The sequence below is a fragment of the Calonectris borealis genome, chromosome 1 (assembly GCF_964195595.1).
Source record: "Calonectris borealis chromosome 1, bCalBor7.hap1.2, whole genome shotgun sequence".
NCBI lineage: Eukaryota > Metazoa > Chordata > Aves > Procellariiformes > Procellariidae > Calonectris > Calonectris borealis.
The window spans coordinates 118,907,621-118,933,037 of record NC_134312.1 but is presented as its reverse complement, the minus strand read 5'-3'; the positions used below and the strand labels follow the sequence as shown (position 1 = coordinate 118,933,037).

General features: G+C 39.9%; 1 protein-coding gene across 1 annotated transcript in view; it reads right to left on the bottom strand.

Annotated features, from left to right (window-relative positions):
* Positions 1 to 1,083: 1,083 nt before the first annotated feature.
* Positions 1,084 to 25,417, bottom strand: part of SIM2 (SIM bHLH transcription factor 2) — a 66,894-nt gene continuing 42,560 nt past the window's right edge. Inside the window, exons 7-11 of the mRNA XM_075172432.1 lie at positions 24,117 to 24,223; positions 18,386 to 18,533; positions 15,808 to 15,976; positions 14,268 to 14,676; positions 1,084 to 7,335 (exon numbers count right to left, since the gene is read on the bottom strand). Coding sequence (XP_075028533.1) covers positions 6,608 to 7,335; positions 14,268 to 14,676; positions 15,808 to 15,976; positions 18,386 to 18,533; positions 24,117 to 24,223 — 1,561 coding nt within the window. The 3' untranslated portion in view covers positions 1,084 to 6,607. The remainder of the gene's footprint in view (positions 7,336 to 14,267; positions 14,677 to 15,807; positions 15,977 to 18,385; positions 18,534 to 24,116; positions 24,224 to 25,417) is intronic.

The following is a 25,417-nucleotide window of genomic DNA, read 5'->3' as shown; positions in this document are numbered from 1 at the left end:
CACTTCAAACAGTTCTCTGCAACTGGAAAGTCTGTCATAGGTGTGATGTGGCCAGCTTCATTTCCTCAAGTAGGCAGCACTGCTTATTACGTTACCTTGTCCCTACTGAAGGTGGATCAGCCAAATTGGTTTCCACAAAGGACTTCTGTATGCTGACCAGAAATGGGTTTTTTAGATTAAAGTTCACCTCATAAACAATCTGAACATGTTAGTAGATTGTTTCAGTTACAAAGCCAAGAAGTCTTAAAACAAGGAAGCTAGTCTGTAATGGTAATTTAGAGTAATCCTCACATATTAGGGTTTAGGTGGTTTGGCAGCAAGTGCTAGAAGTTAAGTTGTCCCTGTTACATTTAGGATTTTATGCTCCGTATCACAGTAGATTTGTCTGTGTGCCTGGCTGTCCGTACCCTGCTGGTATGTTTTCCCCCATGATCCGTCTCATATGAGACTGCACACCAATATTTCATAGCACTGTGCAGTGGAGTGTGGACAGCTGTTAATTTTCATAGTTAAAATGATACACATGAACACCAGTTTTTGCTTTTTCCCACCAGATGCTTTCAAAACTGCTTTGGGCTGTTAATTTTTGGCAGCTACCTTTATTTCAGAATCAAATATTGATGCATATTATAATCAAGTGAAACCTGAGCCTGAGTTAATAAAGTTCAAATAAAAAGAAGAGCCCATTTGTATATACACATACAAAAAACGTGTGAGTGCATTAAGCACACCCTTGTGCATCTTCCTTGTGCATCTTCACTTCTTTTCTACTTCTTCCTTCAAGCAGCTTCTGAGCAAGGCGTGCTGCTGCAGGTCAGCTGTGGAAAGCATAGCTCTGGTACTGTTTTTCCAACCACAGCATTTTACAACACTTTAGATCTGTACCTCAAGCCGATATTTGCAGCTAAAACATTCTCTCTGTTTTGGTACTGTAGGGTGTGCCTGTAGGAAGCACCTTTGATTTTGCTCATATTCCATATATTCTGATGAGTGCCTGTAGAGATTTCTTTTAACCACCAGGTCATGCATCAGGTTTTGACTTAAATGGCTTCCTTAAAACACACTCTCCCTTCGCTAGGGACGAATACTGTAAAAGAATGACGGGGGAAAATGATAAAACGTTCCTGTAGGAAGAAGGGCAGAAGGGACCTGTAAACCCTCACTCAGCTATGCTACCACAGTGTCTGAGCAGCAGGCAGATGGGTTTTTTAATAGTAAAATGCTGCAATATTTCCTGGTTGCCATTGTTCCTTTTGGATTTCTTCACAGCCTTCTTAATGAAAAGCTTGTTCTAGTCTCCCTTTGAGTTGTAAGATTATTCCAAAAGTTTTTGCATTGGAGTGAAACTTCCTTTGTGTTAAGCGTTAAACTTCCGTTCTGCAAATGAGAACTAACCGAGTGTGGATGTGTCGCAGCACAGGCGGGTGCTGTGGGAACGTACCCCTTTGCCTCTACGTTTTAGTGGCCTATTCTGTGTGTATAAAACTACCTGTCGTCTTGAGGAAACAGCCTTGAGTTGGAGGAAGCGTTTGTTACAAACCTGACCTTTCCTTCAGGAGAACCAAAGAACTTCACAAAGAAAATTCCCCTTGTGTCGCGAGCAGCTGCGTAAGGTCCTTCTGGCAGCAGCTGTTCCTGCGGAGAAAGCCGGCGCGCCTTTCCCTACCAGACTCACCCTAAGGTAGATGGGGAGCGCAGCCAGTGGGCTTACTCTTTTCATGCCCAGCTTGGCACACCCAGAAAGCCGCAACGTTTTTCTGTGAAAATCATTGTTATGAGTGTTCTGTACACGGGACAGACAAATGTGGTGCAGAGTGTCTCTGGACGTAGGTGTGGAGAGAATCAGACAACCCCCGATCCGGAAGTAATGCACTGAAAATGTTTAATTTCATTCAACTGTCTAGATTAGTAAAACACCTTTTTCATTGTGAGGCTGATGTCATATCTTAAACTATTTTCTTGATGAAGTGCTTTCAAAAAAACATTTGTTATGGTGTCCATATTTCTGTGACTTCGTTTTTTTCCTCCTGGATTCTGTTATAACATTTCTCATTACACGTTGTGAAAATATTTGTAGAGATTGTTTATTGATAGGAAAACTTCTGCCGAGCAAGCTGGGTGTGTTGGCACATGTTAAGCGGGTTGTGTCCAGTCAGCACCAATGCTGTTTCCAAAGATTTGAAAAAGTAGTAATGTACTTAACATTTAAGAGTTGAAGCAGTACGTCTCACGTCTAGTAAAAGGTTTTATAAGACTTCAGAGCATTTTTTAAAAATATATCCAACAAATATCATATACTTCAAGGGCTATTACCTAGAAATAATATTAAAGCATTTAATTCTTTATGCTGCTGCTTCATTGTACAACGATTTTTTAAATTTCTGTGCTTTTTCTGATTCAGCTACAAGACATCAGCAGTCTGAAAAATTACTCTCCGCAACTACTTTGGAATATACATTAGCTATATAAAAAAAAATGAAGTACAGCTTAATGTCTGTCATGAAAAAGATTTGTGCCGCAAAGAGCTGATTCCTGGGGGTAACTGGATTGATAAAAGCATTTGCATGCCTAGGTTACTGCAGTGATGCACCGCACTGGTCAGACACCAAAGAAATTACACCTGGGCTGAGGAAAGAACAGAGGTCAAAAAATGATGGCGTGCCGCAGGCTGCCGTCAGGTAACACGCAGCTGAGAAAAAAGACCTGCAGGGAGGAATTGTCAACTGATGTCGTGTTTGGGTACCTTGCATTAGCGCGTTTCGTTAGTCGTTCTGTGTTATTTTCAGTTCTCCAAGAGTCTTCCTTTAAAATGCAGTGCAGCTAAAATACAATAAATAAAAAGAATCCTTGTATTTTATAGTACATTAACTGTCAAATATAGTACGTATTACAATTGAAATAAATTTTCAAATATGCAACATTATTCTGTGTAAAACCCTGTGTTTTGTAGTAAAAAAGAAATCCCACTCACTTTTCCTTTGGCTACAGGATTTTATTAACATTTTAACAGTTTTGTTTTACATAATAAATAAGCAAAAATGCTTTACATTTTTAGGGAATACATATATAATTCTGAGCATTAATAGGTTGTTTGTTTTGCGTGCTTTTTCACCTACATTTGCCAAATAGCTTTTATCTGCATCATATAAAAAAAGCAAGATCTAATGTTCAGGAAAAAGATGGAATAATAAAATTTTCTCTGTGTTTTTTTTGAAGTATGACTGAAATGTTGAAAAAATACTCGGTGTCCTGTTTCGTGATTTTTAGAGAAATACAGGTATTCTAGCAGGTTTCCCATTCATTTGTACTTTCTCTGATCTATTGATATATAGTGATATATTCTCCAATTTTACATCTGTTGTCCACTGTGCTTAATTTCATTAAATTACTTTAATACCCTTTTTCAAATTACAGGGCTACTGCGACCTGGAGAGAAGTCTGTTCCCTCGTCACCTTATTTACATTGCGGTGTTTCTATTAACAGGATAAAAACTTTGAGACCTCAATGCGGGATTAACATTTCCAACTGAACGTTTTGGTAAAATATTCCCCCTCTCACTCTCTTTCTGTCTCTCACTCTCCATATCATTTATGTGCTAGATCTGAACTCCCCTAAGAGTTAAAATCCCATCACGTTGCACTACAAAGGTATCTGTAGTGGCTCAAACAGGTATGGTAGGGAGAAATGAGGTTATTTTTCATAATACATTCCAATTCGCACTCCACTTCTGTGACATAATTTTTTCCAATTTTTAAAAACATTACCACTGTCAATGGCTGTGCCGCATTCTGCAGTACGAGTGTGCTATGAACATCTGTAGTTTAACTGACTAAAAGTCGTATTTTTCTCTCAATATAATTTACTCACCTTCCAGATGTGAATCTGCAATTGCTGTTTCTATTTTGGAATGGCAGGAAAAATGTTTCACAAGCTTGCTTTTTTAATCACAGGTCTTTTCTAAAACCTACCCTGTATTATCATATGTGAATGCAAAATTGATTCATTATTGCCTAACAGGGAAATTTCATGTACCTGAATATCACATACTCTAAAACATCTGTGGGAGAAAGATGGAACACCTCCTCTGCTCAGGCTCACTGAATGAAGCCTGGAAGTGTGAATAACAAGGTAGACGCTGGAAAAATATTTTGTGGTATTTTACTGAAAAATATCAACGGCATTTTTTTAACTGAAGCCTAATTTGTACATTCCTGAAAACATGTTTTTATAGTGAGAAGTACTTACAAGAGCAGAAAAATACACCAGATTGACTTTGTGTGCAGCAATGCCACTAATGAGGTATAGAGAAAAGTGTCATATGAGAGTTGCGCATCAGGTTTCTTTTTAATGATGCGAACAATGTCAGTTACTCCTTTGTAGGGCATGGTTCTAATTTAACAAAACTAACGTAAGAGTCTTAGCATAATTGTATCTTCTAAGGAGTTGGGCCCGTTTATTAGTAACAGTGGCTGGGAAGGCCATGAACCAAAGCCACTGTAAAACCAACTCGCCGCTTCAATCTATAAAGTCAGAATGACAATAATACTCACTCGTAACATTTCTGTAGGCTTGCTGACTTCTCTAGCGTTAGGCGAACTGAGGAGCGCAGTTACACCGAGTGAGTGAATATCCTGGTTTGGTTCAGCTTTTTTTTAAAGTCAGTATGCTGGTAATGGCTGATTAGGTATTTTTTGTTATATTTATCATGAAAGACTTTTTCATGCTTTTTGAGCAAACAAAAAAGACAACTGTGAGCTTCCAAGTGAACGTCAATTTAACTTCGTAGTAAAGCCTTCTCTGTTAACCTTCTAATAGGAAGCAATAAAAATACTGAAAATTGTTTTCAAGCATATGTTTTAAAAGTATTTTTGTGTACTCATAGCAATAAATACTCATACATGCAAGGAGGTGACTGAATATTATTGCTGCAAAGATGGAGAACATGTAATTTTTAGAAGTGTGCATTCCATTACATCTTTATCTGACAAGGTGCAATCCATGAGCAAGTGTTTTTCCATATTGCACAAGCCAGGTAAGCATTTTCTTCAGCAGAGGTCTCTTTAGAGAGAGTCTGATAAGAGAGAGGAAGTTTTAAAAGTGTAAATTAGCCTTGAATTGGGCTAAGAAATACAGCTAAGTATAGCTGACTCAGATCTACAACAACCTTTGTCGTTGGCATTTACAGCTATTATTTAGAGAGTCATTCATGGTTTCATCAAGAGCACACCATGTTTGGGGAAGTGGTTGAAAAACAAAGTGGACTGACGTCAATTAAACACACACAGATCCCTATGTCTCCTAGTTTGTAAACTTTACAAAGAAGTAAAAAAAGCGGGGAAAATCCATTCCTAATAGGCCGGACAAAATGTAAATGTGTGCGGTGTGCTTTTCGCTTGCTACGGTTTATTAGCACAAGTTGTGATGTGTGCAAGGCGTTCGGTTCCAAACCCCGATGTACCCCAACTCTGCTTTACTTCAAGTGCGACTTTGGTTTTTGTGGTTGTGCGATGACTTTCGACTTTCCGTATTCGGATTGTCCACTGACATTATTTGTGAAGTGCACGAATCAGTCAAATATTAACCTTACCTTTGTGTTGACAATGAGATTTATGCTTAAGGAAGTTGAGTGTGTTAAAAGCTGAACCTTTCAAACTTCAGAAGGCTACTGGTAAGTTTAAAATAAAGCATAAATGTTCATTATTCCCTTGACTATAAAGAAAACATTTCTGGTGCTATTATTAAGATGTATCTTTGACTAGCTGGTTTGAAAATCTGCACAGCTTTCTCCCAGAATACTCAGTGAAACACACATTTTAGAATTTTCTTTTTCTTATTACAACATTTTATGGGGAATAGTTCCTGCTGCGTGATTTGTCCCAATTTGCCATGACAAGACCTGTAAGCCTCTAATACATATCTTTGTATGTATTAATTTGTCGTATCGTTCCTCGTCGAGATAAATGGTGGTGGTAACAATCTCAGAACACTGAAATCTATGTTAAATAAATCAAATTTAGATTTGATTTATTTAGTTTTAAAACTTTTGGATAATTAATAAATAAGCTTTTTCCAAACTGAGTTCTGTTTAGATAGTACAGCTGTATTACGGATACTAAAAATCACCACTCTTTAAACAAAGTTCATTTGTCAGGATGTTTAACACGTGGGTGGAGAGTTGATGTAAGGTTTCACACAGTTTGTCAAAAATACCTAAACTAGAGTGTATAGTTTATGACAATGATAAAAAAATCTTGAATGTATTTTGAGAAGGAGGGGTTAAGGAAAAAAATGTTCTTCGTATAGATCTCTGCATATAACACCTATCATTTAATTTTGTTGCACACTATAAAATAACAAAAATAAGATCTGTAACATGTCTTCTCACTGGCACCAGAGCTTAGTCTGTGGCAACGAAGCACTGAAGCTGGATGTGGGTTTTTTTCCTGACCTTGAAGGTACTGTTACACCTGGCTTGCCAGGAACACACAAGTCTGTCCCTCATTGACCTTCAGCTATGCTCAGTAAATGTAACCATGTTTTCTCATGCTTTTTGCAAATCATTATAGTTTAGCTTCTTAATTAAATGTTAATACTCCTCTATTACCGTCACCTTCCATTGGCTATTATTACAGAAGTTCCAATATAATGGGGTAGTGCAGATTCCTTGTGGGTTTCTGGAGAAGAAGCTGATGAGGGGCTTTGGTTTTTGTAAATAAATGTGTTTACTTCCTCGGAATTGTATCCATAATTTTCTCCTACATGTCCTGTCGCTGTGCATGATGAAGTTTGAAATGTACCATGCTTGGCTAAAACATGGTGATAATTTAGAAGCACAAATGGAACTTGTCCGGAGGGTCTCACATCCATCACACGTTCACTTTCGGAGTCGTGATCCAGCTTTACAGTCATTCTCTCATCGCTGTCCAGTTCATCTAGATTTGTAGCGTGGTGACTAATATGCCCATATTTGGGTTCTTTCATACAAATCCTTCTTGTTTGCTCATATACTGAGGGCATTGGCAGGAGATGACTTAATTGTCCTATAGCTTTAGACTGGAAACATTCTGATTTTGGCAGCAAGGAGTTAGCTATTGAGTTTGAAAAAGAACTTTCATTAATGCTCATTTTTTCTTGTAGGTCTCTGTTAAAAGCCAACTTGTTTTCTTCTTTAATGAGGTGGTGAGGTGGCTGAATCCTGGTTTCTATTTTGTTGGGTTTCATGACGCCGGAATCATAAATCTCTTCTTTGTATCTGCTGCCTGGCATGGGTGCTGTGCAGCTTGTAAAGTTGTCAGATAGAGCATCTTGGCTGTATCTTCTGTTTGATATGGGCACTTGCAGGAAAGAGAAAACATGTTAATTACTGACAATGAGTTAATTGTCAGTAATGTTAATTACTGACAATTACTCTCATAGTAGTTAGACTCTAACACTTCTTATGACTGAACTTTAATACCCATTTGGTTTGAGCCAGATCCAAGTCCCAGTGAAGACATCAAAGACATTCCCATTTGCCTCAGTGGCTTTGGATAAGTCTCTTTAAGACAGTGTGGAAAAGTAAACAAAAAATCCCCAACCCATTCAGAAGGGCCAACAGTGTTGAACAATTTGGAAAATGCTTTCCATGTGAAATGCCCATTTGTTTATTTGACTGAATGATTATAAATCACTGGCATTATTAATATGGCTAAATCGGGGAAATTAAACCAAAGAAATATTTGGAAATGTGACCTGCTGTCACAAACCTCAACCTTGAGTAAGCTCTTTTCAGAGATTTATCAAATGATTTACCAAAGGATGGATAACATTTATTACATGTCAACGATTCAATGATTAGAGTAAAACAGAATTTATTCTTTGTGTCACTGTGGAGGTTTATTGAACACTTGCCCTTGTAAGGAAGGAAGAGAGCGTGTAGTATTAGATACTGACATGTCAGTATCTAATTCGTGATATCTATTTGTGATATATAGAATATCTAGATTGTGTTTCGTTAAAGGCTTTGCTTTTTCTCTTTGAAAAACTAGCATCGGATATTGAAAACATCTATTGAAAAGCAACATAAATACTTCTTGAGTAACGCTGTATCTCTGCTTTTAAGGTACTGTCATGTAATAAAGCTATATGTATAATATAAATGTAATTTATGACAGACACTGAGAATGCTTGTTTGAATGTGGGAGTACTGAACTGGTTATGCATGGAAAATCAGAAATTAGATTCTTAAATTTTCAAGAGAGTATGAGCCTAGGATTTCTATTCGGGCTTTTCCTCTAAAATAGATTGAGTAATCTTAGTTTTCTCTTAAGTTTCTGCATGGTAGCTGAACTCTTGAAACAATTTGAATTGTTTTTAGCATTTTCTGCTTGGCTTATGCAGCTCTTCCTTTTTGTACACTCCTCTCTACAAATGGTAAGAGAAAAAGCCACTGGTTTACTCCTATTCAGTACGGCTAAAATTAGGCGAGTACTAATTTTTTTGCACTGTCTTGTATGAACAGTTTGACAGTTATACTACTCCTCCAAGGCATATTTGAAAGTTTTATGTTAAAGGTTAAATGAGGCACTTAGCAAATTTCTCAAATTAAACCTAAAGTCTATTTTGTGTTATGCTCACTGAAAGCCCTGGACACCTAAGCGCCTTTAGTAAAAGGGATTTTATGTTTTTCTAAAAATTTTATTCAACATCTTAAAAGTTTTGGAGTTCCACTGTAGTGGTTGCTGACGTAACTGTACCCACTAATAATTAAATATTCCCTGTGCTACAGTAGACTGGCAAAGCCTTCATGTACAACAGAGGAAGCAGAAATAGCTCAATTGTACCTTTTTTTTATATGCAGAGCTTCATTAATTTCAGAGGGAGTTGCACCACATAATTAACACCAGAATTTAAACAGCAATCTGGATCCAATTTCTTCTTGATCAACCCACCACCCTCCTAGAAACAACAACCTTTCACGTTATTCTTCTTAATTTTCGTGTATATATTTTGTACCAAGAAGCATATGCAGTCCTAAGTAAACTGAATTCTCATCAGCTGTTGAAAAATGGCCCTCTTAGATCACAAACCAAAACAGGGATTCAGCCACATGCTTGAGTATAACTTGGAAATTTTACCAGTGTAATTATACTACTATAATTTTAACTCCATGTTTGGCATTTTCGCTATGAAATAAGTATCGTGCTGAGAACTACTGACATATAACTAATATGCTTTAATCTGGTATACTGGTTTTAGTGTTTTTCCCACTCGAGCCATCCACAGGAGTGATGGGTTTGTTCTCTTACTGCAGCATGGAGTATTGTTACTTTATGGCTCTACTCTAATCTCTGAACAAAAGATTGTCTTTTTCCATTTTTATAGCCCACACTTGTAAGAAGCTGAAGCATCACAACAACCAGTTGGTCCCTGTCTTGTTATCTTCATTTTTGTAATGTCAAATTCTGCTGGGCTGATGGCTGCCTTCTCAGTACCAAGAAGTAATTTGCATACCGAGGAGATTTACAGGATATTGTACAGGATTTTGTTCTATCCTGTTTCTCAAACATGGTTTTCATCCTTTTTGTTGAGGAAGAAGGTAAGCATCTGGTTAATTGTTTGCAGGCTTCCATTAAAGTTGTCAGCACATTCGTGGAGTTAGACCAGACAGTTAAGCAAGTCGTGTCTGCAGTGCAACAGAGCACAGTCGTTTTTGTCTGCTCACGTTCAGAACAGTTACTGGAGCTAGGCTTAAATCTGCTTTTGTCTTCCTTTGCAGACAAAAACCCAAGGATGCCCTGGGACAGACTCCTCCTGGGGAGTTTTTCATACAGAAGTTAATAGAAAGCTGACCAGCTGCTTTGTATTGCTGTAGAAGGGCAGCACCCCAGGATTGCTTCCACCCATCTGGCCTGTGGGCAGTTGCCAGAGTACCTGCCTCAGCAGGTGCGCGGGGATCCCATGCATTCTGCACTTCTCCAGCGCTGAAAACGCTTTACAGTCATTGAAGTCAGTGCATCAATTTGGGATGCTTTCCAGACAACTCTTCTGCCAGAGCAACTCAACTATGCCAAGTGAGGTAGACACGCTGCGCATCTAAGGTTGTATATCAGACCAGAGTGATAGCAGCTTTCTGGAAGGCCCTTTATACTTACTTACACTGCCTCCATTCATAGCAGCCTACAACTGCAACAGGGAGCTCAGTCCTGCAGGCATCACATCTCTGTTAATTCTTGCCAAGTAGCTCTGCTTTCCCACCGGCGCACAGGGTGCAGCTCGGGCAAGTTGAGGGAAAACCTGGAGGTAAGAGCCCCGTCACCCGTCAGCCTGCTCAGATTTCAGCATCCAACCATCCAAGTGAGAACAGGAAGGCTACTCTAGCAGGTATTGGTCTTTGTTTAAAGCATATCATGTCTATTCGTAGTTACAGTACACTAGAGCGATCTTCCCTCTGTCGAACGTAGTGCTGCGGCGAGGAGCATTCCCTCCTCACCTTTAAATAGTGCAGCCAAAGATCAGATGGTGCTCAATGGGGAAAGATGCTTGCAGGAAAGGTATTTCATTCACAAACATGCCTTTCTGTACCAAGATGTTAATAGGTAGAACTGCTCCTTGTTCTCTCATTGCCCCAGTCTATTTCAGTAAAAATGAACGAAAGGCATCTTGGAACCAGGCTAAAGCAAAGAAAGACTGGTACTCAGCATTCATCTTCCTGCAAAAGGTATGCAGTCCTTATCAACAGAGTTTTGCATCCTGTCTGTGAAAAACCTTGTCTGGTTTTAGGACACAGCTGAAGCCCTCTTCATGCATCCTCTGTCTTGCATAATTTTTCTTGGGCTTTCTGATCTACCCTGATCTCAGAAGAGTGTACTCCTGACAGTTACTATATGTTTTGAAAAGACAATATGCCAACAGCTGAACATTGACATGTAGCCCATGTGATGTTTCAGTATGTTTCCTAATCCTTCGTACAAGAGGGCCTTCAGAGAAAAGGAGGAATTACTCAATCGCTCTGAGTTTCGCTGAAGACCAAGGAGCAGAGCCACTGTGCTGCTCACTTCACGCACTCCTGTGTCACAAAGGCATGCTGATATTCCTCCGTGTCAAACAAGGCAAAGATACAACAGGTCTTAATACTGTCCATGCCCATGAAAAAGACATTTTTTAGATTAGCTCAATATCTGTGCTGTGTCCTGGTCTGAACCCTAATTGCAAATCATCTGAGGCATGGGCTGATGTTGTAATTGCTATGTTCTCCATTGTTCTCCCTCCAGAAACAATAGTAAGACAACACGATCTTCAAGACCTCTTTCTCTCTATTGGAATACACTTTTCAAAGAAGATGTCGTGTATTTCTTCCGGTAGTCACAGGCTAAACCTGGGGAGTTGGTTTGGGGGAGGAAGATAAACCAGAGCTTTTTCACAGATTTTCTTAGTATTCTTCATCATTTCCTGAATTTTGGCATGATTAGCTTCACACAGATAGTACAGACTGGCCAACAGCATAAATTAATGAGAAGTGGGTACTGTGGTACCCACAGTAGTAATGTATCCATTCAAGTGTACAAAGGAAACTTCCCTAAGAATATGGTTGCCTTCTCTGAAGCGAGTTTCTTTTCTGATGACTAGGCCAGCTGGAAAAAAGTGGAAGAAGGTTCGAAACCAGATTCTGAGGCAGCAGCATCTGATTTGCAGGCAGTTTTATCTGCTACGTGCTTTTCCAGAGCTTTGATGGCTTGGCATGATCATCTTAAAATCTCTGATCTCTCCAAAAGAAGCTATTTTCCACAGAGAAAAATGTCTCTGGCCTACGGCATTTTTGGCAGATGCTTCTATGGATGTGATGTGGAATAGCCCTTGCATCCAACCCGGTTGCCAGATGTCATATTTGGCATTGCCTTTGAATTGAAGATAATGACGCTAAGCAGATCCTCTCTGCTTTGAAGCTTACTGGCTGTCAGTTTTTCAATGAACCGCTGGAAAAAGCAGCGGTTGACAATGCAAGGAAGATCAGATGCCCCTTCAATTCAAAGCAAAAAGTCGCTTCCAAAGGTTCACGTTTCTCTTCTGCCACCAGCCTCAGCAAAAGTACAACAGGGCTTATTCTATCTCAGGAGGAAACAAGTTCTGGAACAATTAGATATAAAACCTCTTTGCAGTGGAGGCTCTGTTTTTCTTTCCCCTCTTATAACACTCTGTGTGAACTCAAGCGATGATCTCTGACCAGGCCTGAGTTTGACCATATTCTTTTTTCCTTCCTAAATAGTACAATTGTAAGGGCTTTTTCAGAGAATTAGTTGTACCAAATCAGTTTTCATCAAATGCCCAAGAGCTAAACATCCATTAACATCTGTGCTCAAAAGAGAACCCACATATTCCAACTTAAGAAACAAAATCTTAAGTAGAAGTAGAACTAGAAGTAAGAACCACTGGTATCACAGCTCCATTCCTGTTCATGAGGAAATGGTGAAGGTAAGCATGCATGATGAAATTGAAAAATACCAGCAGTTGCTTGCAGTTTTTTGTTGGGATCTTTTTTCTCCTAACATATTTAACAGTGTTCTTGTGGAATCCTTCTGACTTAATATATTTTCTAGGAGTTATCTGCCCATATCAACCGACCGATGGTAAATTGCTTGTCTGCCTGCTAAACTCACTGGACTTTTCCGGGAAATGTTATGGCCATGATGTTTTACAGATTGTTCTCTGAACAGGCTGTTCTTTCCACATCCATTCTCAGTGTATCTGATGGCACCCTCTGACCACGAAGGAGTGGATCTACTTTCTCGGTCAGCCTCACGGCATCTGTTGGTCCGGAAGCGGAGAAGAGAAGCTGGGCTGACTTCTGTACACCTAGAATAGCTTTGTTCCTGCAAACTTACTGGGGATCTGCAGGATTTACCTCAATCCTTATACTTATCCTCAAAAGATGTAGCTTTTTTTTCTTTTCCACAAAGGTACAGCATCTTTAGGAAGGACAAAACCATTTTTTATTTTTGGTCTAAAGCTACTCCTTTTCACACCCAGTCCACAACAACAACAGAAGGAAGCCAGCACATTAGAGGAGCGTGAGCTCAGAAAAACCATTTAACCTGCACTAGGCTGTAAGAAGAGCTTCAGTCTTGCTTATTTTCAACCTAAACACAGAACAGTAAAATAAAATGCTTAGGTCAGCTAGGTGAGGTCAAACGGTTCTGTGAAGCACAAAATCCTGGGCAGAAGTTATTTGCTCCTCTGTGGAAGACACATTCAATGTCTGATACCGTCTTCTGTCTGACTCAGCAAGCTCAGCTTTTAACATCTGCAGTATTCCCTTCAGATCGAGGATATCTAATTCATGTCTCTAAGTGAATAAATGCTTATTTCTGGTACTCAAGAGTCTTGAGCCTATCTATCTTTTCTAGCTTTTTAATTTTAAATTTCCACTACTGCTTCCTCCATCCCATCCTTAATGAAGCTAGAAGAAAGGAGTATTTCCACCTAACTTTATAACAGTATGTCAACCAGTCAGTCCTCGTCAGTGATTTTGAACTAATCAAAATGGTGTATGTAGATAGATGTTATGCATATGAGATCTAAGGATTAGATCTCATGTCTTGAGCTTGTTTACATTTAGTTACTTTATAGCTTTACAAGGTTATTTCTTATAGGTTGCCATCTCAGAGAAGTCAATGTCTTCAGTGCTTCATTCAAAGTATTTGAGCTGACCATCTGTACAGAGAGGTGATGCCATTGATCAGGGAGGAGCACTGAAGACATTTTTAAATAAAGCAGAAGCCAGTGCATTTCATTTACTCATTCACTGTAAGGTAAAGACATTCAGAATGGCTTCGTACTCAGAAAGGACAACCTTCAATTTTTATGGAAATAGGTCGTGTTTGTTTTAATTTTTGTATCTGAGCCGAAGTACATTTTTTTCTTTCTGACTTCAGCAATGACTTACCTGAGGAATTCCACTAAATAACTCCGATGATAGTGCAAAACATGAAGGTAAACTGTGCCAGTATTAAAGGAGGTGGTATCTCTGCCCTGTTCTAAAAGTTATTCTGGTGAATACATTTTTGCAACTGATGCTTTGAGAATATTCCTAATCGAGTGCTTATCGTAATGGGAAAAGGGATGAACATGTAAATACTATAAACATAGCCATTGTTACACTTCACTGTTTCTGATTTTCTGTGTTTCCTAAACACCTTGTAATTCCTGTTTTCAAACTACAGTTACAAATCTTTCCCGGACACCCCACACCTTTGCTTTTCTTTTTTTCTTTTTTTAAAGTGACACCCACCTTCATAACTCTGTGCAAGATTATGTCGGATGATGTTCACTGGCTGATCAGGAAGATTTTTGGATGGTGACTGGCTGTTGGGTACCAAGGTGTTGGCATAATGCCACTGGCATTCTCCATTTGTCTGCAGCGTACTCAAGAAAAATCGAGCCACTTCACAAGGTGCTCCTTGAGACTGCCCAAACTTTGAAGGCAGCATTTGCTTTTTGCTACTGAAGACATGAGAATCTACAGGGAAGTGTCCATAATGGTAAGAGAAAGGCAAGCTATATGACGGGGCATATAAAAGTTCACTGTTTTCTGAATGGAAGTTTTGTTCTTGAATGGTGGCAGCGTTCACTGCAGGGCTGGATCGCCAGTTTCCCACCTGGCTGCATTCCAGTTTGTCTGTTTGGAATGAGCTGTATTGCTGGGGGAAAGGAAAAAAAAAGCGAGGGGAAAAGAGTTAAATGACTAACTTTTATATGAAACCGCATAACATATCATACGGGACCCCAAAGCTGGACCTCTTTGAACTGCGATCTCACTGGCTAAAGGGACTGGCTTACCAGTGCATTTAAAGTGCCTTGTCTTCATGATAACTTTACCTTCACTTAACACGCGAACAAAAAACTATTTTGTCATCCTAAGGTTAAGGGTTTATTTGATAATTTTGCCTGTTGGATTTTAGCTAATAAGTACGCAGTTGTAAATACCAGAGGGCAGAAGTTTGTTGCAAAGCACTGGAAGACACTGATAAATGGTGTAGCAGACCATGAATATGCTTTTGCATATGTTGGCATGTCAAGCCTCAGAATGGTAGGAACACAAAATCTGTCCTTTGCATCAGCTTCTATCACAATGATTTTCTCTTCCCATTCTCTCCCACCCTCCCCTCCAGACTCCAAATGCTTTTTGGGCTCTCTTTTTGGGCTAGCTGCATTCACTGCTGTTTTAAGGTAATAGTAGCCCCTTCCAGCAATATTCATTGCTAAGTCTCAGAATGTCTTATGATGGGTGTCAGTCTCACCAACCGGGTTTTATGGACAATCTCCATAGTTTCCTTTCGCGTCTGGTTCTAGCTCACCCTGTGACAGCGAGAGATATTCCAAATCCCACTCCAGGGCTCTCTTTGCTAGGATTAATTCTTATGATGCATTCTCCAGCATAAGGAGACTGCTAATACCTATGTGGCATAGAGAACTCTGCATATCAACAGTGAATGAGATGCATTCTACATCAGCGCAGATTTTCGCAACACAGCTGTTCTTAGTACATGTTTTTCTTCTTTTTACCAAGCAAGCATATTGGTTTTGAAGTACTTTACATACTCCAAATTCAAAAGTTTTTGCGTTTGCATCACTCACCAGAGTTGGTTTGTACTACTTGTGCTGTCCACCCAAGAACAAAGGGGTCTAATTGTATTCCAGCCTACAAGGAAGTTCCTTTGGTAGAGCATACTATAGTCAGTTTTACAGTAAGTTCAGTTCTGGATGATCTCTATCCTGTCCCAAGCACTCTACCACAACAAATGGTAAGTAAATATTGCTGAAAAGGTTACCTGTTGTGGGTAAGGTGTTGTTCTGAGTTTTGCCTTCATTTTATTACTTTTGGGTTTTACTATTTTCCTTGTTTCCTGCGAGGTAGATACTGAGTTTCTGCATGAAAACTGTGACTTAGAAATGGTAACCTGGTCCAGTGACAACTGAAGTTCCTTATACTCAATATCTCTGCAAAAGAACAGTGCAATAAATTACATACTCAAACATACCGCACAGATCTAAAATAGCTCCTTTGAAAATACATGTTAGCTGTCACAATGTTTTCATTTTCATTCTTCCAAGATTTTCCCTGACTCTGCAGTGCAAGTCTGGGAATATTGGCAAGCAGTGGATTTTATCGTCTGACCCCACCCCCACGCAAGTTTATCACAAACATTCCACTGGGAACCACATTAACGTCTTTCTACTAAATGTGCCCACTCTCTGAACCTAAGCTGTGCCAGCTTCTTCTAAGCCATCCATGGCACCTTGCAGTTTGGAATCATAGCCATGTCAGCTGATGGAAAGGCACAGCTCAATTGATCTGTCTCCTCCTCAATCAGGAATTGGTCTCCTGCCCCGGCTCTCACAATTAGCCCCGAGGAAAAAAGGAGCGATGTTCCTCTCCTGTCAGTGCAATGTGCTTGTAACTAGACCATAGGAGCTGCAATGCTGTTTTTCTGACAATCTCTAGACTTTCATTTCTGCTCTGTTCTGTTCAGTTTTATCTGCCCCACAGATAGGGCAGATTTTTGTATAAAGAGGCTAAAAAACAAATCAAGGACAGACTGTGGATCCTGTTTTAGAACATTAATCGATACAGTTCTGATGATTTAAATGTTCTCCCCTGGTTTTATCAGTAGCAACAGTGGAACATATTTTTGAAAGGATAAGTAGATAAAAAAAACCTACTTCTCTCTCAATTCCTATCTAGAACTCATTTCCATCACTTTTTAATGGTGAATAACCTGGAAGTAAATTCAGCCCAAGAGTATGCTGTTATATCCCTGGCACAGTTTCCTCCTTTTTACTCAAATCACTTGCCCCAACTCATGGGACTCAAGCAGGTTGCAGGGCTGAGCCTTTCCCTTGTGCTGCTGGCTCTCACATCTGTACAGGAATGAGGGCAGCATTAGCCAGTGTGTCTAGGGCTGAGTACCTACTTCAAGCAGTTTAAGGAAACACCCTATGGTTTCTCGACTCATACACTTTAACTCCCCAAAGTCAGGTATCAGAGTGTCCTGGTTCCGGCTGGGACAGAGTTAACTTTCTTCCCAGTAGCTTGGGGGGTGTGCTGTGTTTTGGGTTTGGTGTGAAAGGAGCATTGATGGCCCATTGATGCTTTGGCTGTTGCTGGGTGATGCCTGCACCGGGGGGAGCACAGCCGGGGCGGTGGACCCAGCTGGCCAATGGGGTACTCTATACCATGTGACATCATGCTCAGTATAAAAACTCAGGTGGGGGACGGGGGAGGGCTCGCCCCCCTGTTCGTGACACGCGGTCGGTGGTCGGTGAGCAGTTTGCATTGTGCATCGCCTGCTTTGTATATTCTGTTATTGTTGTTGTTCTCATTGTTATTATTACTGTTCTACTTCGTTTTATTTCAATTATTAAACTGTTTTTATCTCAACACAGGAGTTTTCCTACTTGCGCCCTCCCAATTCTCTCCCCAATCCCCGGGAGGGGCGGGGAGGGGCGGTGAGCGAGCGGCTGGGTGGGGTTTATTTGCCGGCTGGGGTTAAACCACGACACAGAGACAACATTGTAATATGCAAACATGCATGATCCTACCACACACATCATGCAAACAAATCTTACTTTCAAGCCAGATAAGAAATGGACCAGTCTAGACAAAAGAAAAGAGTGAATAGTTCTCTGCTTTTTTACATTATTCAACACAAAGGGTGCCCGCTATCCCTTTTTTTTCTTTTCCCCCACAGATAGTCTCTTCAGTCACAGTCTGTTTCACTATTACTTATCCCTCTTATTCAATATCGATTTCTGTCTCTCTCAGCTTTATATCAACATAGGAATTTTGTAACACCTTCATGACTTGAACCAGAATTCATAGACTGCAGGTCCAAACTGCTGTACGCTCACCAGCTTGGTGGGAGCTACTTGCCATTGTGCCCTGAGTATCTGCGCAACCCAAGGCAAGTGAGGGAATCCTCGGTGATTCACCTGTCCCTGAAAGGAGTAATGCTTCCTACCATGTCTCCGTCTCGCAAACTGACACTGTGATCTCTGCTGGGTAGCAGTAGCTTTCACTGTGTCTGGACAGCCCCAGGGCAGTTCTGATTCCGCTAATTACGGAACTGGGGTCCAGGTCTAACGCGAATGGCTACAAGTGGTATTACAGTCAAGCGCATGGTGTATGAGGTAATCATCGGGAGTACTAGCTCTTTTTAGCTCCATGTAAGTAAAAGAGGGAGGATATGAGAAGAGAAAAGTGGCTGTAACGTGCAAGCACAGAATGATACTGGAAGACACAAGTAAAGCAAACTTAAAGGATTTAATTAGTAATGAATCAATTACTGATAACACGCAAAATGAATCAATTACTGATAACACATAATGGTACAAAGTATTTTGACTTACGTAAGGACATAATTGACACTCACTATGCAGTGAGGCCGTGATGAACGGCTGTTATGCACAATAGTAGCGTAGCTCTGTACCCAAACCCAGCCTCCATGCTTGGACAGTAGTCGATAGTATTTGGTTGTGACTTGGCCTTTCACCAACACTGTGAATAAAATACAAAAAAGCATTTCACATTGCTTGGACTTGTAACCACTTCCTGGAGAGATTTATTTGCAAGGCAGGGACTTTTCTCCCTCCTCCCCCTCCCTTAAACCTCCTCCTCCCACCAAACTTTAAATTGCTCCCCTGCAAAGGTATCTGTTCTGCCCCTTTACATAGTTTCACAAGGTCACATTGTTGTTTACAAATAGTATGTTGCAAACTGTTAAGGTGTGTCTTCCTTCTTTTCTAGTTCACCCTGCTCTCTTATGCTTACATTCTGCAAAAACACTTACTGTTTTTAATCTTCTAACTGAAAAAGAAAAGTTCAAGGCAGCAAAAATATTTTGAAGCAGGCACAACTAGCTTGAATTTTTCCGGTATATTTGGAAGCACTTTTGTCACTCATAGCTTGATAGATTATTGTGTACTTTGCAATGTATTTTATGCTATGGTGCTTTTTCCTCTGCAAGCTCTACATTTTGAAGGTTGATTTAAAAGGGGAAAAGTAAAATGCTGTTTAGTTCTTAAGCACACAAATAAAAACAAGGCCAGAGAGGTGAAACTGTTATCTGATAGATTTCACTATACACCAGTTTGGATTCTCTGCGAACAAAGAAGTTTTGGCATAAGGCTATGCTATAATAGGAGTTGTGCAGCATCTCTAAATAGTCAATCTAGCCACAAATATTTCTGGTTCAGTGCCAGGCATTTATCTAATGATTCACTAGAAGATAATGCCCAGCCTTCGAAGGTGGTTCTTTTCTTGTGTGACCCTGGAGGATTCCGCTAGGAAACTCTTCTTACTCTTCTATACAATCAGTTATTTATTTTAAATTAGGAGGTAAGGGACTGAGCTTGCTACACAAACTATGTCCAAAAAAAGTGATCCATAGCAGCAATTCGTTTATATAATACATGATTAAGAAATGGAATTACTGCTTGCAAATGTAGGGCTTGTACTAGACTGAACTTAGTAGCAAAGCTCATTGTAACTTTGTTCTTTCATTGTACATGCTTGGTGCAGAAGGAGATACATGATAAGGAAATCAACCAACAGCTTTCTCTTTCAGCCAACTCCAGCAGAGCAGATGACCACTTGAAATGAAAATATATGGCCTTATAATTAGTATTCATAGAAGATTTTTCTGACAAGGAGGGCATCCAATGTTAAATTGGGAACTAAAGAGTGCATAAACTTTGGGGGTTTGTTTACTGTTTGGTGATTAACTATATGGCTGTCAGTCATTGCTGGGGTTGGCTTTTTTTTGTTCAATTGTTGCTTGGGAGAGTGGGGGTTTGTAATTTCAATAGTAATCAGAGATCTGAATAATGTGAATAGCCCAATGTAAGACTGACAGAAACAGAAAAGCAAGAGTTCTTTTTCTCCCTAAAAGGTCCTCTAAGTCCGTAGCATATAGGTCATGTCTCTGGACTGCTTACTCTCCTATCCGTCTGCGCATGTCACAACATGTTTAAGCTTTTCTTCAAATCCAGTTCATCTCCCTGAGAAAATCAGGCTCTTCTTACAAATTGACTATAGACAGGTCTTTCTGGAAGTGTCAGTTCTCCTTCCATTACAGGATATGGTATTCATTTGTTCAGAAAGCAACAAGATAAACAACAACATCTTGCAGGACATTCAAAAACCCATCCCCGCTGACACCCAGCTACTACTATTTAGAGTTTGAAGTCTCTCTTAGATACCAGCTTTTTGCCTCATACTTGCCGGTGTCCTTTTTCGTGCCTACATTTCTACATAGAACTCTCTATAGGGTGGAAGTGTGCATATATACAGATATTTAAGAAAATCATGAGGAATATGTGTGTAAACACATCTACAAAATATAAAGGCATGTGTACTCTTTAAGTGCAACATATCACTCCAAGGTAAAGGTCTTGTAGCTGCTACTCAGAGATTCAGTGTAACAATGCCAAATAAGTCTGTTGTAAAACTATTTGTTAATAATCAGCTATGTGCCATGGAATCACTATGTTTCTTGGTGTTCTATAAGCCAAATGGTCCAGTTCTAGGAAATGCTGCTTACGTTTTGGCCTAGATCATCTAACAGGTATTTTTTGTAATGTGGTCTAGGCTTTTCAGAACTAAGCTTTCGTGCTAGTTTGATGGTCAGGTTTTCCCTGAATTCAAAATGCCTTGCTACTCAGTCTTCCAAAACAGAAATTAATGCTGTAATGGATCATTAGCTGTAACAAAGTTCTTCCATGTGCTTTGGGACTAGTTTTGACTTTCTGTCACTGATTTTTTTGAAATCCCTGTTTTAGCTCTCCAGTTAAGACAGTATTTTAAAAGATGTGAAAACCACTGAGGACTACAGTGTTCAGCTTTTCTTCCTAATTATATGGATAAACCAATATTTCTCCTGGGACAGGGGAGGACTCCGTGTCTCCTGCATTTTTAGCAATCTGGGGAAAGTCTGACCTTGGCTAGGGGACAATAGCTGTGCTTCTGATGCAGTAAATGAGGTCAATTTCCATTTGGCTCTGTGTTAAATTACCCTGTTTGATGCTGATTGAGAAACCTCAGAAATGGGAGTGAGGTAAATCCACTACCAAGACAATCTGTGCAGGCTCAGACTTCTTGGTGGCCTCTGCTGCAATCAAACGGGGAGGATTCAGTGGCTTTAGCCTTGGCTCTTGGATGTGCCATTTGTAACTGGGTGTTCCGCTGTTGTGGTTCCCTCCTGGTTTAGCAGGCAAGCTGAAAAAGGCATTGGGCTGGCAGGGCTGGTCCTTCTGGTCTGTCATAGATGGCTATTTTAAAAGGCTCCAGCAGGCTCACAGTCATGTGGCTGGGAGTTCCTAGCCTGCACTTAAGGATACCACTAAGAGAAATGGACTTCTTGGTTCCTCACTTGCAGCAGTTATTGTTTTAGCTTCCCTGGCGCACACAACCTGGCATGTCGTCAGTCCAGCCCTCGAGCAGCGTGGTCAGTGGATGCTGCCCTAGTAGACCCTACAGTTCTTTTGCCCTCTTAAAACTAGCACAGCTCTGCTGGAAGGCTTGATTGCTGGGGGAGCAAAAGTAGACTCAATGCCACAGACAGAGCGTAAACTGTGCTCTGCTATAAGATAGGTTCTATAAATACATAGGTTGACTTCCAGGAAGCAACAGAACAGTTTAGTGATGACATCAGCTGGGGCTGGGGCTGGGCCTTGCCTGGCCAAGGCACAGAGATGTGACTCTTGTAAAAGTTTATGTGGAAAGAGCAATGATGTTACAGCATGTGGGATGCACAAAATCTTCCTCACGGAGAGGGGATGGTACAAATGAAGTGATTTCTCTGAGGCCAGAAAAATATTTTGTCTATAGTGGAACAGAGGAATATTTTGTCTGTACTGGAATAGCTTCTCTATCCATCTTTTAGAATGCAAGGTCCTTAGGCAGGGACTCATTATTTTTGTGGCCACATTTCCCCAGTTGCAGAGCAAACACTGTGTATATTGATGGTGCTATAGAAATAAATAACACTAGTTCAAACGCCAGAAGCTTTTTCATATAGCTGGAAGCTAATCAAATTTTTAAAACAGGAAACACTGTTTGCTGCCAGCACACCTTAGGCAAATATTCACATTTACATTTTCCTCATAGTCTGATGTTCTTGTTATATCCCTTCTAACTTGTTCCCCTCACTGTTCCCTTTGTTTTGTTCTCTGTGCTGCCTGCCTTAAAGTTCAGTTAGTTTAGGTCTTCAGTTTGGGAATTTTTTTTCCTCTTTGCAAAAGCAATTGGTTACCTTAGTTTAGGGTTGCCTTTTTTTTTTTCTTTTCTTTTTTTTTCTTAATACCCTTATTAGGTGTAAGGTGTTTCTCTCCAGATTTCTTCATCAGATGACACTTAATCATCAAATTGCTTTATAGAATGGTATGTCAAACTTGCCAACCTTTTACTGTTCATGTTCCTAAGACATTTACTGATGGATGGTGGGGGAGTTATAACAGTGCTCCCCAGAGGACGTTTGTACACTTTACATCTGTTTTAATAATTTCTATTACTTGGTATTCTGACCATGATTCTGCACTGTTCCCACTGTTGCCCAAGCATTTGCCATTATTTTTTGCTTCTTGGCGTTTATTTGCTTTGAAACTTCCATAAATTTCTATGCTTATGTCTCACATTTTTCTTCTGTTTTTAAACTTTATAATAATTTATCTTTGCAATTCAGATACAGTATCTAGAGAACTGCTTTTAGTTATTCTGTTTGGTTGAGGTTTTTTTTTTTCTTCTTGTGGGAGGAGGTGTGGGGGGGTGTTAATTCAGTAAACATGATGGGTCTCTTTATTTAAAACTCATACATTTAACTCATTTAAAAGTATACGTAGATCAAACTGGCAGCCAAAGTACATGTCTTCTACTGCGCACACAGAATTATCCATCACTCTGCTCTAAAATGGAAAACTGTTTTCCAGACATGATTGTGGCTATAATGGAATCATCTCTACTGTAGTTGACACAGGTATTTCAAATAGTCTTGTGAAAATCATGAGTGATACTTTGTACAGATCAACAGTCACATCCAGATGCATATGTTAACCCTACAGAGAGGATGCCCCCAACAGGACATTACCATGTATCCTGGTCATTCTAGTTTTCAGTTTGCAATGGCCCAGAGTATTCAGTGGTGTTTTGGTAAATATGAACTTGCTGTAAAGATCAGTTTCTGCTTTGCCAGGTGTAGCACACACTGCCATCAACAGAATTTGACACTTGGAATTTCAGCACTGACTTGCCAAATACAGTTACATCCTCCTTTGTATTCCAGATCCTCATGAACAGCACATATTAAGGTGAAGAACTGACTACTTTCTCCTTCAGGAAGCCTAGGAGAAGGATTGACTCTGGCTGCTTTCAGCCCACAGGAGCAATCTGGAAAAAAATTCACTGACATTGGCTTTTGAATGTCATATTTGCATCGTATGGGTTGCGGCAGACTGAGCCAAAGCCAGAGTTCAGCTATTCCCTCAATTTGCTTCTCAAATTAATGTGCTACTGAATGAACTACTTCCCAAATCCAGATGTTTGAAGATATGATTAGTGTCTCTGTTGGCAGATGGGGAATTATTAAATGTGTAATTTTTTTTCCTGACACTCCATTCTCCAAACCTCATCCGCATGCTATTAATGAATATTAATCTAAGGATTTTTTGGGTTTGCATTCACTTCAAACATGGGATGATTATTACTAACATATTTCAGAGGAATGGGGAGCTGTTGCGTAATTTTTCTTTTAACAACAGAGGCTAGTAAAGTTCAGATTTTCCCCTCTCACTCACTCACGTGCTCTTTTGGTTTTTTTTTTTCCTTCAAGAGTTCACCACCCAGAATCAAGTTCAAATTTTCAAAAGAGCCTAGATCCTTTAAGTAGAAAGATAAAAGTGGCCAGATATGTTGTTGTGTTTTTTTTTTTTTCAGAAGCACAGCCTATTGAGTATAGCCAAGCACTTTTGAAAATCTAGCTCCAGTCAAGATTTGGAAAGCTTTCTCTACTTTCCAGCGTAGCACCTGTTGTCTATAAAACTTCTCACTCTACTTAATAAATTTCAGTCTAGCATTCTTTTTACTTACGCAGATGATGAGCATATCGTAAATGGAACACATCACAGCCATGAACATGGTGGTAGAGGGTTTTTTCTATCAGATCTTGGGGCTCATATCCAGTTAATTCAGTCACCCTGGAAAAGGAAGATTCCATAATAAGCAAAATCTCTAGGAGTATTCAGTTTCATTAACCTAATATTTGATTGTACCAACAAATCAGGTGCCTAAAAGCTGCAGGACAAAATGTTGGTTTTGGAAACAGAATCCTCATCTTTATAAGAAAATAAACCCTCTCAACCCAGCCAAAGCAAGATGCAGCTATTCCGTGGCCAGCCTTACACACAGGGAGGAAAAAGAGTTGTTTTACTTATTTCCACTTTGGGCTTTTGCCACTGCCATGCATGATCCTTTGCACAAAGATCCAGTTGAGGAGCCATTCACGAAAAAATAAAACTACTCTTGTGGACTGCTGACACATTTTCTTTTGCTTTTGCAAACATACAAGTGTAGCATGTATGTCAGTCTTAGAAGCTGTGATCATGGTCTATAAATAAATTCAGGCTAACGCCTAACAGGAGAAGGAAGCAGAAGCTTATTCCAGCTGAGAATGTGGAAAGACAAAGAGCTATGAAGATCACAAGCTAAGAAAAGGAAGGCTGAAGATAGACTTCAGAAAAACATCTTCACATGATGAGAAGTGGAATAATGGAACAAATTTGAAACAGCAGCATCTCTGCAGATGTTAAAGAACCAGGCTACACTAGTCACACTTACACTGGGTCAGACCTGAAGAGTCAAACTTCATGGTTCAGAATGGACTTTTGTTTATTTAGCACTGTTGCTTGAGAACAAAAATCCTTAAAGTACATTGTGTCATAATGTGGCCTTTTTACCTAGTGTTGCTGGGGGTGTTTTATGCTGTCCTGGGCTTTCTTCACCTAAAAAGGCAGAACCATACAAAGGCATGTCTACATTAACAAGCAACACAGTCCATTAGCAGGCAATCTGTAAAGTAAAATTGTTACTGCTGAGGATCTACTTCTGCAGCAGCAGATGCATCTGCGTATTTTAATTTCAGGACTTTTACTTGGGACTAGCTCTAGTCTAGGCCTGAGGACTGAAAGCTTTATAATTGTTGGGTTGCCTTAGACATGCTCTTGGAGGTTGCCTTCCAGTTTAGATTCATCCAGAAGGAATCCAGTTCACATGCCTAAGGCCTTTTCATGACATGAACTGCAGTGCAATGAATGGGGACGGTCAGGACATTCACTTCAAAAGAGTGCTTCTGGTATGAACTTAAACACTAATGAGGATAAACTGTATCAGAG